The 13,237-nt window shown below is 39.4% G+C and overlaps 1 protein-coding gene across 1 annotated transcript in view; it reads right to left on the reverse strand.

Moving 5' to 3' along the window:
- kifap3a (kinesin-associated protein 3a) overlaps nt 1-13,237 on the reverse strand; it is an 85,132-nt gene that overhangs the window by 45,166 nt on the left and 26,729 nt on the right. Inside the window, exon 11 of the mRNA XM_085775250.1 lies at nt 3,718-3,818. Within this exon, the coding sequence (XP_085631376.1) occupies nt 3,718-3,818 (101 nt within the window). The remainder of the gene's footprint in view (nt 1-3,717; nt 3,819-13,237) is intronic.

Below are 13,237 nucleotides of genomic sequence, written 5' to 3' on the forward strand. Positions count from 1 at the left end.
TGCATGGGCCTCGGGGCGGAGCACAGGTCACATCCTGGTCACGCTGATAGCAAGAGCAAGAGCAAGAGCTGTCCTCTCTGCTGAGGAAGAGGAGGAGGAGGAGGAGGAGGAGCAGGGCTGTGGCTCAGATCTGCTGCTGCTGCTACACGACCCTCTGAACAAACAGCCGACCCCTCCTCGGTCACATCTGGCCGGCGTTTACACCCACAATCTCCACAAACAAACACAACGCACATTTAGCTAATCGCTGAGGATGAGAAGAGCGAGCGGCCGAGGTCGGTCCAATCAGGAGAGAGGAATCAGCCCGACGACGTTCAAACCTGAGAGAAAACTGCAAAGATAAACCCAAAAGCTACGACTCAAACATGGTTCACAACATCTTCTACAGTACACCTCACTGAAACCATCCTCCTCCTCCTGTAATAGCACTTTTACCTCCTTTGTGAGATAGCCTACTTTCTAATGTAATTATAAAATCAAGTTCTTTTGCATTTAAACCACCTAAGACACCCAACCTTCTGCTTTCCCAGACTTCCTTCTGCAAGTGTAAATTCAAGTTCCTTTACACTTAACCATCTGTGATGCCCAACTTCCCACTTCCTAATTCACACTCAAACCCCTTTGTATTTTAAATTGTATCTCTTAACTCCATATAATACCTCGGGAGGCCGGTGATGATTCCTTCAAAGGCGAAGGCGTGAAAACACAATCAGGGAAGGGGCCGGCCAAAGGACACAAACACACCCCAGAGGTGGACCTTCCTTCCCTCAGCTATAAATGTTTAGGTTTCCCCCATGTTCAGGGTCTTTCTTCATCTTGAACCGCTCGCATGTTGATTGACCTTTTCTTTGCAAAGGAAATAAAACTTTGTCGGCCGGCAAGAAGTCTCTATTTCATTTTTCACCAGCAACAGAGAATTTCCATGACACTCCTCAACTGGGAAACTAGAAAACCAACTGGAGGAACTGAGCTGAGCTGATCCTGGATCAGTAGAAAACAAACGTCTGGTCTACGTTCATCTTCTAGTTCAGCTCCACTCCTCTATTATATGTGACTGTCTATGTGGTGGGAGCAACACATGTTTGAACTGTGCATCTACACATTTATACACATACGTCAGTGAAATTTAATACATTGATCTTTTAAATCCTAATTTTTGGGTCTGTTAGTGGTCGCTCTGCTTGATTGACAGATAATTAGATTTGTCAGCTACGATGTAGACGACTGAAATCTCAGAATGTCCTGAACCCGTCTGGATGTGTTAGATCCTTCATCCTTGTGTCTGTTTCATTTTTTGGTCTTTTTATATGTAAAATAAGTAAATAATAATAATAATAAAATGAGCTGATTGATCTGATTTCTTCTATAACAAACATTTACAGCTTTTCCTGCATTCCTTCTGTCATTAACATATTTTTTTCCCTCCTTCATGTTGGATGTTTTACAGCTGTGTTTGTTTCTTTCTTTCTTAAATCTCATGCTGAGATGTGATGTATTAAATGTTTTGCCTGAACTTTGAATTCTCCTGATATTTTCTTTGCTTCTGGTTTAATGACAGCTGGCGAGATGAGCTTTCTCCTTTTTTTTTTTATCTCTTTCTAATTTTCTCATTCTTTCTGAAGAATACGAGTAAGAACGGCATTATTAAACCCCAAAGGGAAATTCAGTTGCAGAAGAATTTAAAAGCCCGATAACTAAGTATGAAGGATCTTCTGTATCTGAGAGAGTCGTCGTCCACCACACTGTCTGTTTGGTGTTGATTAGGGATGTCACGATTACTTGTTTTCACAATTAATCGTGGTATTAAACGCCCCTATTAACTGAGTTTCTACATTAAATACATAAAAGTAACTAATTACCAGGAAAAGTAACTACTGCATTACTTTTTAAAAAAAATAAAAAGCTCAAATATGTCAAATTAACTAACCCTAACCTGTTTAAACAGCTTTTTTCCAATCAGTTGATGGACCCTTTAATTTAGGCCGTTAATTACATGATAATGTCTAGAAATAACAGTCAGTGTCGTAGTAATGTCATGTATTTCATAAAGGCTAAAGATTAGATTACACATGCTTTTCATGCTTTGAATGTTTTGAGAAAGGCCAGAACTTTTCTCCACCAAGTCGTTGCAACTGACCGATATTTCTGGGGGTGTTTCTACACAATCAATAGTTATTTCTTGGCGATATTTCTCAACATTACTATGAAATTGACCGTTATTTCTAATCGAGGCTATTTCTAGACATTATGATGCAATTAATTGTTATTTCTTGACATTATCACATAATTAGTGGCCTGTAAATTAAAATGTATCTAATGTACACTGTGTATTATTATTCTGTGACGGGACTGTCTATTTTGTGTTGATTGAAAGAAAAAGAATGGAAAGAGGAGGAGACATGAGGAGGAGGAGACACAGAGAAAGAGAAAGAAGAAGGATGTTTTGAGGACTGGGTGGAAAAGGGAAGTCAAAGGAGTAAAAGTGTTATAAGTTATAGTTACTTGCTACTTTCCCCCCAAATTAACTTTTTAGTTTCTACATTATAAAAGTAACTAATTACCAGGAAAAGTAACTATTAAAAAAATAAAATGCTCAAATATGTCAAATGAACTAACCCTAACCTGTTTAAACAGCTTTTTTTCCAATCAGTTGATGGACCCTTTAATTTAGGCCGTTAATTACATGATAATGTCTAGAAATAACAGTCAGTGTCGTAGTAATGTCATGTTTTTCATAAAGGCTAAAGATTAGATTACACATGCTTTTCATGCTTTGAATGTTTTGAGAAAGGCCAGAACGAGTTATCCACCAAAATAGCCAGAATGAGTTACTTGCTACTTTCCCCCCAAATTAACTTTTTAGTTTCTACATTATAAAAGTAACTAATTACCAGGAAAAGTAACTATTGTGTTACTTTTTTAAAAAAAATAAAATGCTCAAATATGTCAAATGAACTAACCCTAACCTGTTTAAACAGCTTTTTTTAGTCTAGAAATAACAGTCAATTTCATAGTAATGTCATGTTTTTCATAAAGGTAATAGATTACACATGCTTTTCATGCTTTGAATGTTTTAGGAAAGGCCAGAACTTTTCTCCACCAAGTCGTTGCAACTGATCAATATTATATTATATATATTATATTTCTTGGGGTATTTCTACACAATCAATTGTTCTTTCTTGGCGATATTTCTCAACATTACTATGAAATTGACCGTTATTTTCAGGCTATTTCTAGACATTATGACGCAATTAATCGTTATTTCTTGGCATTATCACATAATTAGCGGCCTGTAAATTAAAATGTATCTAATGTACACTGTGACGGGACTGTCTATTTTGTGTTGATTAAAAGAAAGAAAGATTTGACATATATTTTCATGATCACAGTGCTGTTATGTTTTGTTGTTTGGATGATGACTTGTGTTCCTGGCTGGACACGAGGAGGAGGAGGAGACACAGAAAGAAAAAGAAAAAGAAGAAGGATGTTTTGAGGACTGGGTGGAAAAGGGAAGTCAAAGGAGTAAAAACAGAGTTGTCATCGCAGCACGAGAGAAGACTGAGCAGCTGTTCCTCTGGCGGTTTCTCTGCCTCCAGATGTGGCGTGGCGTCCCGCCCTTCTCCTCATGCATTCATTCCTGGACGATGGATGCATTGCTGATGTGTGTGTGTGTGAGTGTGTGTGTGTGTGTGTGAGTCAGACATTAGCCAGTCTTACCTGCGGTATGCAGTCTGTGTCAGCAAACACGGACTTGGATGTGTCGTCCATGCTGATGTGGTACAGAATGCACATGCTGAGCCGTCGCTGGGCCTCGTCAGCTGCAACACAAACACACACAGGAGGAGGAGGAGGAGGAGGAGGAGGAGGGAAGTCAACGCATGAATGAGCGGTTGTGCTGCCGTAACGCTCCGCGGGACGCCAATGACCACATCTAGTAGGGAGAGAGCAGAGCGTGTGTGTGTGTGTTTTCTGAAAATATTAATATAATGGGGGCTGAATGGGCTTTTTAACAGCGATGTCTGTCAGAGGTCAATTGGCATTCGGACGAAGAATCAGCAGCCGTCGACTGCAGTTTCTCACTTTGTCACAGTAGCAGAGCAAAGAGCAAAGAGAAGGAAAAACACAATATTTAAAAGGATTTAACATGGAAAAATGCTGCTGCTTAAAGGGACAGTTCAGACATATGAAAAGAAAACTGAAAACTTTCTAAAGGACCCTATGTTTTCCAGATTTCCAGATTTCCTCGACACCAAAATAAAGAAGTAAAGAGAATTTCACCGGTGGAGATATTCTACTTGTTCTCTGATAGATCTGATTCCTCTGAGCCTCAGAGTTTAAACAGCTTTTTTTCCCAATCAGTTGATGGACTCTTTAATTTAGGCCGTTAATTACATGGTAATGTCTAGAAATAACGCTCAATTTCATAGTAATGTCATGTTTTTCATAAAGGCTAAAGATTACACATGCTTTTCATGCTTTAAATGTTTTAGGAAAGGCCTGAACTTTTCTATTTCTACACAATCAATTGTAATTTCTTGGCGATATTTCTCGACATTACTATGAAATTGAGCGTTATTTACAGCGATGTCTGTCAGAGGTCAATTGGCATTCGGTGAAGAATCAGCAGCCGTCGACTGCAGTTTCTCACTTTGTCACAGTAGCAGAGCAAAGAGCAAAAAGAAGGAAAAAAAACACAATATTTAAAAGGATTTAACATGGAAAAAGAAAAAGCTGCTCATGCTGCTGCTTAAAGGGACAGTTCAGACACAGGAAAAGACTGAAAACTTTCTAAAGGACCCTATGTTTTCCAGATTTTCAGATTTTAATTACATGATAATGTCTAGAGATAATGCAAAATTTCATAGTAATGTCATGTTTTTCATAAAGGCTAAAGATTAGATTACACATGCTTTTCATGCTTTGAAATGTAGGAAAGTAGGAAAGTAGGAAAGGCCAGAACTTTTCTCCACCAAGTCGTTGCAACTGACCGATATTTCTCGGGGTGTTTCTACACAATCAATCGTTATTTCTTGGCGATATTTCTCGACATTAAAAAAGAAAAAGCTGCTCATGCTGCTGCTTAAAGGGACAGTTCAGACGTAGGAAAAGAAGACTGAAAACTTTCTAAAGGACCCTATGTTTTCCAGATTTCCTCGACACCAAAACAAAGAAGTAAAGAGAATTTCACCGGTGGAGATATTCTACGTATTCTCTGACAGATGTGATTCCTCTGAGATCTCAGAGCTCAAACTGTTTCCACTAAACTATTAAAAGCTCATCAGTGAGCTGCTCTGTCATGTTCCTTCACCACCACAAACTCTCAGACTGTCGGTTACTTCAGCTTCAGCTCCACATCCATCACTCTTCCTGCTACATGTCGGTTAATCCGCCGCTGAAAATAGTCCCCCGACTAATTACACTATTTCAAAATGTCAGATTCATTTTTAAGAGATTTATAACTCCAGGAGGAACCGATGAGGTACAGACACATTCATGGATTCATACTGCTTAGCTGACAACAATAATGATATAGAATAACCAACTTTATCTGTCAGAAAATAAAAATAAAAAACAAACTTCTCTTTAAGATGATCAGATTCCTCCCACTGCAGCCGGGTTGGTTTGTGTCAACAGCGTTGGGCACGTTACTTTTAAAAAGTAATAAGTTATAGTTACTTGCTTCTGTCCCCAAAGATTAACTGAGTTTCTACATTATAGAAGTAACTAATTACCAGGAAAAGTAACAACTGCACTACTTTTAAAAAAAATAAAATACCCAAATATGTCAAATTAACTAACCCTAACCTGTTTAAACAGCTTTTTTTTCCCAATCAGTTGATGGACCCTTTAATTTAGGCTGTTAATTACATGATAATGTCCAGAAATAGCATATAAATAACAGTCAGTTTCATAGTAATGTCATGTTTTTCATAAAGGTAATAGATTACACATGCTTTTCATGCTTTGAATGTTTTGAGAAAGGCCAGAACTTTTCTCCACCAAGTCGTTGCAACTGACCGATATTTCTGGGCTGTTTCTACACAATCAATTGTTATTTCTTGGCGATATTTCTTGACATTACTATGAAATTGACTGTTATTTCTAGACATTATGACGCAATTAATTGTTATTTCTTGACATTATCATGTAATTAGCAGCCTGTAGATTAAAGTGTATCTAACGAACACTTAAACGGGTGTATTACTATTCTGTGACGGTTCTTCTTGAGTCAAGTAACGGTGCATCTTACTGTCAGTAACAGTAAAAAGCTTCCTCTCTGCAGCTCTGCTCTGTGTTTAGAAATATCTGCTTCTTTAGCTGCTAAATGCTTCACTGTCTCTGCAGGCTGCCCCCCCCCTCACACACTGAGTCTGTCTGCTCCTGGATGGAAACTGCTGCTGGAAACACTGAGGCCGAGCCAGACAGGAGATGTGATGCAAAACTAAGTAAGTACAATTTAGTTTACCATGGTTTAGTTTTCTTAGTGAAAGAAGCCAGCCAGCATGGATGGAAAAGGAGAAAACAGACGACACAGAGATACAGGGAAAGGAAAAGAAGGCTCAGCTCAGTCACTACAGTAGAGAGAACATCCAACAGGTGAGTCTGTAGCTGGGTTTCCATCCAAGTCGTATCAAATTTAAAAGCGGATTTTGTGAAAATGCGTAAAAAGCAAAGCAAATTTATGACCGTTTCCATTCGTTATTGATTTGCGATTATTGGGAGAGGAGGAGTGCACCGTGAGATTACGTCATTAGAGAGCGTGAATGTATCCAACAGCTGACACTCAGCTGACACTCAACATCATGGACAATTTACGTACTTTCCGGACTATAGACGCACCTGTATAAGCTGCACCAGCTACATTTAAAAGAAAATACTGTACATATAGGCTGCACTTGAATATAAGCTGCAGGTTTTCATGTTATAACATGAGATATTTACACAGAAAGACAGAAGGAACTGTGCAAGTCCGCTCGCTTTCCTGCTGTTCTGGTCTTCCAGCAGCACTTCACCCACAAACTCTGGCTCAGTTCACATCATCTGTTTCCATAACAAAAAGTCGCATTTTCATTTAATCGATACGCTGACAAATCCACCCTCCCAAAGCGTAAAAACTTTTATGCGCATTTACTGCCTTTATTCGAATTTATGGTGTTTCCATTCAAATATTTATTTGCAATTTTTGAAAATGCGAATAAAAAAAGGTGGATGGAAACGCAACTTCTGAGTGCTTGAATCATCGACACCTCTGAGATGTTGAGGCCTTTAAACGGACGCGTGGGACGAGCAGCAGGTTTGACGTATTGGACCTGAGAGAGAGAGAGACGAGCAGCGGTGGAACGTGCAGCAGCAGCTCTGAAGGAAACGAGTGAAAACATGAACGACGGTGGAGACACGAGGAGGAGATGGAAGCACCAACGAGCATCTCTGATTCTGGATTAGACTCTAAAGAATCTCTGTTCACTGTTCTGTTCTGTTTCTCACATGTGTAGTGATTTGTTCAGACTGTTTCAGATTTCTATTGTAGCCTTGCACACTTTTTATTGCAAGTCCCTCTGTCTTCTATTTTACTATTGTATCTGTCGTATTTATTGTTTCTGATTGCGATTATTAGCTATTACCTTCCATTAGGACCTAATGTATCCAGTCACGGCAGCTTAGTATTAATTGTATATATTCATTGTACATTACCTTTGTACTACATTGATGCTGTTTCTATTGTTTATATGTTGATATTTAATATTTGAATTCCTCACATCCAGACGTGTGGGAAAGTGATTGGTTTGTGTCACACAGCCACTCCTATTTAAGATGGCTTCCTGTGGTGGCGCAAACATTTGCTTGAAAAAGGTCTAGTACCGAAACGTTGCATAATAAATTCTGCAAGTTGGCCACGTGTGCGGGAACTCTTCTTTTTCACATTAGTTATAAAATGAGAACATTCGAAGGTGGAAACTGACGTGTTCCTTCCACAACGACGCATATTAACGTTGTGCATCGCAACGTTTGGCATCGTTTACAAGATGGTGGGAAGCAGCGGCGTAGTAGTAGTAGTTGTTGTTGTGTGCGACGTAGAGCTGCAGCTCCAAATTTCCGAGCAGAGTTTTTTAAATTGCCCATTTATTCGGCCGGGGCAGTGTATCTACGTGTTCCCACACTACACACACAACTTTGTTTTTATCGATCGATCCTCGTACCATTTACGTGCCGATCCGTGGAGAGAGCGATCTGAACGGATCAACTGTGATCCGTTGCTCCACTACTTATAATATTTCAATTTCCCTTCTTGAAGTTTTATGCTGAGTTGGTAAAACTTAAGTGTGTCAAATGTTACGTTTAGTTCTGTTTAGTGGCCAAAAAGTGGTTCTTTTTCACCACTTTAATGCTTTGTCTTTTTCACTTTTTTAAATTTAGAAATTTTACCACTTTTTCTAGATTTTTTCTAAAACTTTTTTTGAGAAATTTTTTAAAGATTTTCTAGGAAATCTTTAATTTTTTTAAAAAGAAAAGAAGTCTTTCCACTATTTTTTTACCAAAATTTTAAAATTTTACCACATTCTTCTAGAAATGTTTCAACGTTTTTGGATAAATTGTACCACTTTTTTTCCATGAGTTTCTCTACAATATTTCCAAAAATTCACCCCAATTGGCCCTAATGTGAACATATATTGACGTTCTTCAGTTTTAGAACAAATATTTGTGTATTTCTGGTGTTTAATGCTTCAAAATTGTGTCCAATGGGGGTCTGAGGTCTAATTTGTGTCAATTTAGGCTCCTTGATGTATTGAAGTTTGAAAACCACTGGATTATACACCTATACAAATACATATTAATGGGTAGTAGCCTATATTCAGATTCTGCCAGTAAACTTAGCCAATTATTACACACTGACTGGACCTTTAAAAACTGAACACAGGCCCGGTTCAGAGTTCACGGAGCCTGAGCGGCGGCGAGGAGATAAAGGGATCAAGGCAGCAGGATGGATTGAGTGTTAGACTGTCAGTGAGACCAGGACCTTTATGAGTCTGACCCCTGACCAGACCTAGAGGCCCTGAGGCCCGGGGGCCCGGGGGGGGCCGGGGGGGCGGAGCTAACAGAGTTCAGCCCAGAGTTTGACCCGGGAACTTTTCATTAAGAGAAGTGTTAAGAGAGAAGCTCTTCATTGGAGCAGAACCACTGACAGACCTCCTGTAAAGCCCCCGGTCCAGTTAAATCTGGTCCCAGCTCGTGTTCGGTCACCGCTCGGGCCGTATACGGTGCAGCGGGGGGGGGGGCTCTTATCGCGGCACCGATTGGATCCAGATGTGCTCAGTGAACCTCTGGAATCACAGGAGGGAGAGAGAGAGACGGCTCGGAGCTTTAATTGGGAAAACAGGAGGAAGCATCAATTTTACTGCCTTTAATAAGTTAAAGCTACGATGCTGCTGCTGCTGCACAGCAACATCTGCTCCTCATTAGCACAACCCTCCACCTCAACCAGCACCTTAAAGGGATAGTTAGTTCACCCAAAATTGAAGTTTCATTTCTCATTATCTCCTCCCCCTCATGTGGACTAAGGGCTGGGAGAAGTTTCAGAGTCCTCCGTGGCTTCTCTGAGTTACAGGGGGTCTCGGCGTAGCAGTGCATGTCCATATGACGGTTGCAAATGGATACCAACTGTCTTCGTAACAAAAAGACACACCAAAAAACATCCAGATACCTCCATGCTGCTCGTATGTAATGTCCCTCTTGTATTGAAGCCCCGACATGAGAAATTGTCCTGAAAAAAATTAAATAAGTCTATATTTCAAGCTTGTTTTGTAGCAGAAGCTTCTCTTCCTGGTTCGTCAAATTTGGACGAACCAGGAAGAGGAGCTTCGAGAAGTTTCAGCTACAAAACATCTGCATGTGCAATTGTGTGCTATGGGATGTGCAATTTAAGTCGATCCTGCACTTTATTGGGGCATCGTGCAATTCAATTCAATCTTGCACTTATGCACTCGTCACCTTAGCAAACAGCACCTTAGCACATAGCACTTTAACTAGCACTGTAGCACTTTATAACTTCTCAGTAACCTGTTGGTCCCCTTACCCACTCTTTTAACCGTCTATGGTCAGTTAACTGCTGGTTTATGTCCTTCATATATGTTTTGTGTGAGATGTCAAGGTGTTTTGTTGTCCTAGTCCTGCCTCTTGTACTTTTTACTTTTTGTACTTTTTATCATCATTGTCTAACATCAACCTGCCAATGGGACTGGGGATGGAAATTAGCCACTTGGCTACAATCCCACATATTTACATGTCAGTGTCCATCAATATGTACTGTTCCCATTTTTACAAAAATAAATAAAACTGAATCTGAAACAAGCTTGAAATATAGACTTCTTTAATTTTTTTCGGGACAATTTCTCATGTCGGGGCTTCAATACAAGACGGACATTACATAGGAGCAGCATGGAGGTATTTGGATGTTTTTTGGTGTGTCTTTTTGTCACAAAGACAGTTGGTATCCATTTGCAACCGTTATATGGACATGCACTGCTACGCCGAGACCCCCTGTAACTCAGAGAAGCCACGGAGGACTCTGAAACTTCTCCCAGCCCTTAGTCCACATGAGGGGGAGTAGGAGATAATGAGTTCAGAAATTTCAATTTTGGGTGGACTATCCCTTTAAAAGGCACATGAGAACAAGCTCTCTCTCACACACACACACACACACGTAGACAATAAGCTCCTCCAGACTCGCTCTGCTGGTAGGAACATGGAGGATCCTTTATGGGCGAAGAGAGAGTTCCCATTAAATGTTCAAAACACCGGTCGGGTCGGGGCAGCGAGTAAAAAAAAAAGAAAAAGAAAAGAAAAAAAGAAAAAGAAAGGTGAGGGGGGAGCTGTTAAGAATTAACTAGACTGTTCAGGGGCAGTTAGTGGGAGAGCTAAACTCCAATTACACCCCAGCCTGATTTAAAACGAGCCTAACCTTCGTAAAAAATTACAAGCCGCGCGCATTAAGAGGCGTCTGGGCTCCTCCGTGTTTCTCTTATTGCATTTTCTCTCTGGGTAAATAAGCAGCAAGAGGCGGGGTTTTTCTTTTTCTTTTTCTTTTGGTTCTTCAGAGGCATCACACGCCACATAACAAGGGCAAGAAGGCTTTTTAAAGACGTCCACGCCCCCGCTTCACGTCTACTAATTTGTCTTTTGCAAATGGGGACGGGGGAAACGCAGCGTTTTGCTGTTTATGAATTAATCCGCCAGTTTGTAGGAGTCTATAAAGAGGCAGAAAATAGTCGAAAAATGCTCAGCAGCGCAATTATACCACATGCCAAAGTGGTGTCATCAAATTATTATTATATAAAGATATATATAGATTCAGTTTACAATCGTATAAAAAACAGAATAAAATCAACAAATGCTCCGAGACTGTTGAGGCTGGGAAACCGCAGCAGAAATAAATAAATAGATAATTTATCTCCACAGACCGAAATGGCGTTTTCAGGGGGTGAAAACCTGCTCTCTGATTGGCTGGATTTTCCCTTCAGGCTGCCGTACAAACAAACATGGCGGTGCAAGATGGCGACGTTCTCTAAAGCAAGACCCTTGTTTTATATAGAAATAAAAGAAGGATTATAAGGCTACGGAAACCAAACAGATTTTATTTTATAGCGATTATACCACTGGTTCTCAAAGTGCGCTCCCTGAGAGGGTTCAAGGGGGTCCCCAACTTTTTCTTGAAATTTTATCACTTTTTTCTAGAATTTTTTAACTTTTTTTTTTTTTGAGAAATTTTTACCACTTTTTTTTTTTTACGCTTTTTCTTTTTCACTTTTTCAAGATTTTTTAAAAACTTTTTTTGAGAAATTTTTTAATGATTTTCTAGAAAATCTTTAATTATTTTTGCCTTTTTTTTTTAATTTATTCTTTTTAGAAATCTTACCACTTTTTTTGAGATTTTTTTTTTTTTTCCTTTGAGAAATTTTACTACATTCTTCTAGAAATGTTTTCAACGTTTTTGGAGAAATTGTACCACTTTTTTCCAGAAATGTCTCTACAATATTTCCAAAAATTCACCCCAATTGGCCCTAATTTGAACATACAGTACATTGACTAAAAAAGTAGGCTACCGTTCTTCAGTTTTAGAACAAATATTTGTGTATTTCTGGTGTTTAATGCTTCAAAATTGTGTCCAATGGGGGTCTGTGGTCTAATTTGTGTCAATTTTAGGGTCCTTGATGTATTGAAGTTTGAAAACCACTGGATTATACACTTGTACAAATATATTAATGGGTAGTATATTCCGATTCTGCCAATAAACTTTGCCAATTATTACACACTGACTGGACCTTTAAACTGAACACAGGTGGCGAGGAGATAAGGGGATAAAGGCAGCAGGATGGATTGAGTGTTAGACTGTCAGTGAGACCAGGACCTTTTTATATATATTTTTTGTTTTTTTTTGTTGTTGTCGGCGTCGTCTGACCGAAGCCAGAAATATTCAGTTTACAATCGTATAAAAAACGGAATAAAATCAACAAATGCTCTGAGACTGTTGAGGCTGTGAAACCGCAGCAGAAGTAAATACATCATTTATCTCCACTAAAGTGAATCTGGCCTCAGTTTGAGAACTAATCGTCGGGTCGTGTGGTTTTATGACGGTGGCGAATCCACAACACGAGACTGAAGACGTCCCACACACACATTAAAGGGACACGTCGAAGACTCTGTGGTGCGGCGTTCGCTGTCCCGTCAACTTTCCTCACACTTTCTGTCGTCTGTTAGTCGTTAAACACACAAACACAAAGTCCAGGAATTCATTTGGCTGCGATCCTCCGACATTTACACACACACACACACACACACACTACAGACACACTGCACTAGTGATTGATCAGCTGTGAGGAAGCACACACTCATCATCGTCGTCGTCATCGTCCAGTCACATGATTTTCTGCTTCGATTTAAATCTGAGACGTGACAGAAATGAGGTTTGTAGTCGTTAAAGTCCAGTTATAATCTATTTTAAATTTAGTTTTTAAATGATAATAAAGACATTTATATTCAATAGCATTTGATTTTCATTCCTTTTTAATTAAGCTGTAAACTGAGGTCATGAAAGAAAAGATGAACATATTTTGTTCATTATTATTATTGAGTTAGAGAATAACTGTTTGGATGAAGTTTATGTTTTAATGTGACTGTTGAAATGTTCATAGTCTGAACAGGAGAGAGGGACACAATGTTTTCAGACGCTCTCACAGGGTAA

This window comes from Trachurus japonicus, chromosome 4 (genome assembly GCF_045865225.1).
Source record: "Trachurus japonicus isolate A0001 chromosome 4, Traja_1.0".
Taxonomy (NCBI): domain Eukaryota; kingdom Metazoa; phylum Chordata; class Actinopteri; order Carangiformes; family Carangidae; genus Trachurus; species Trachurus japonicus.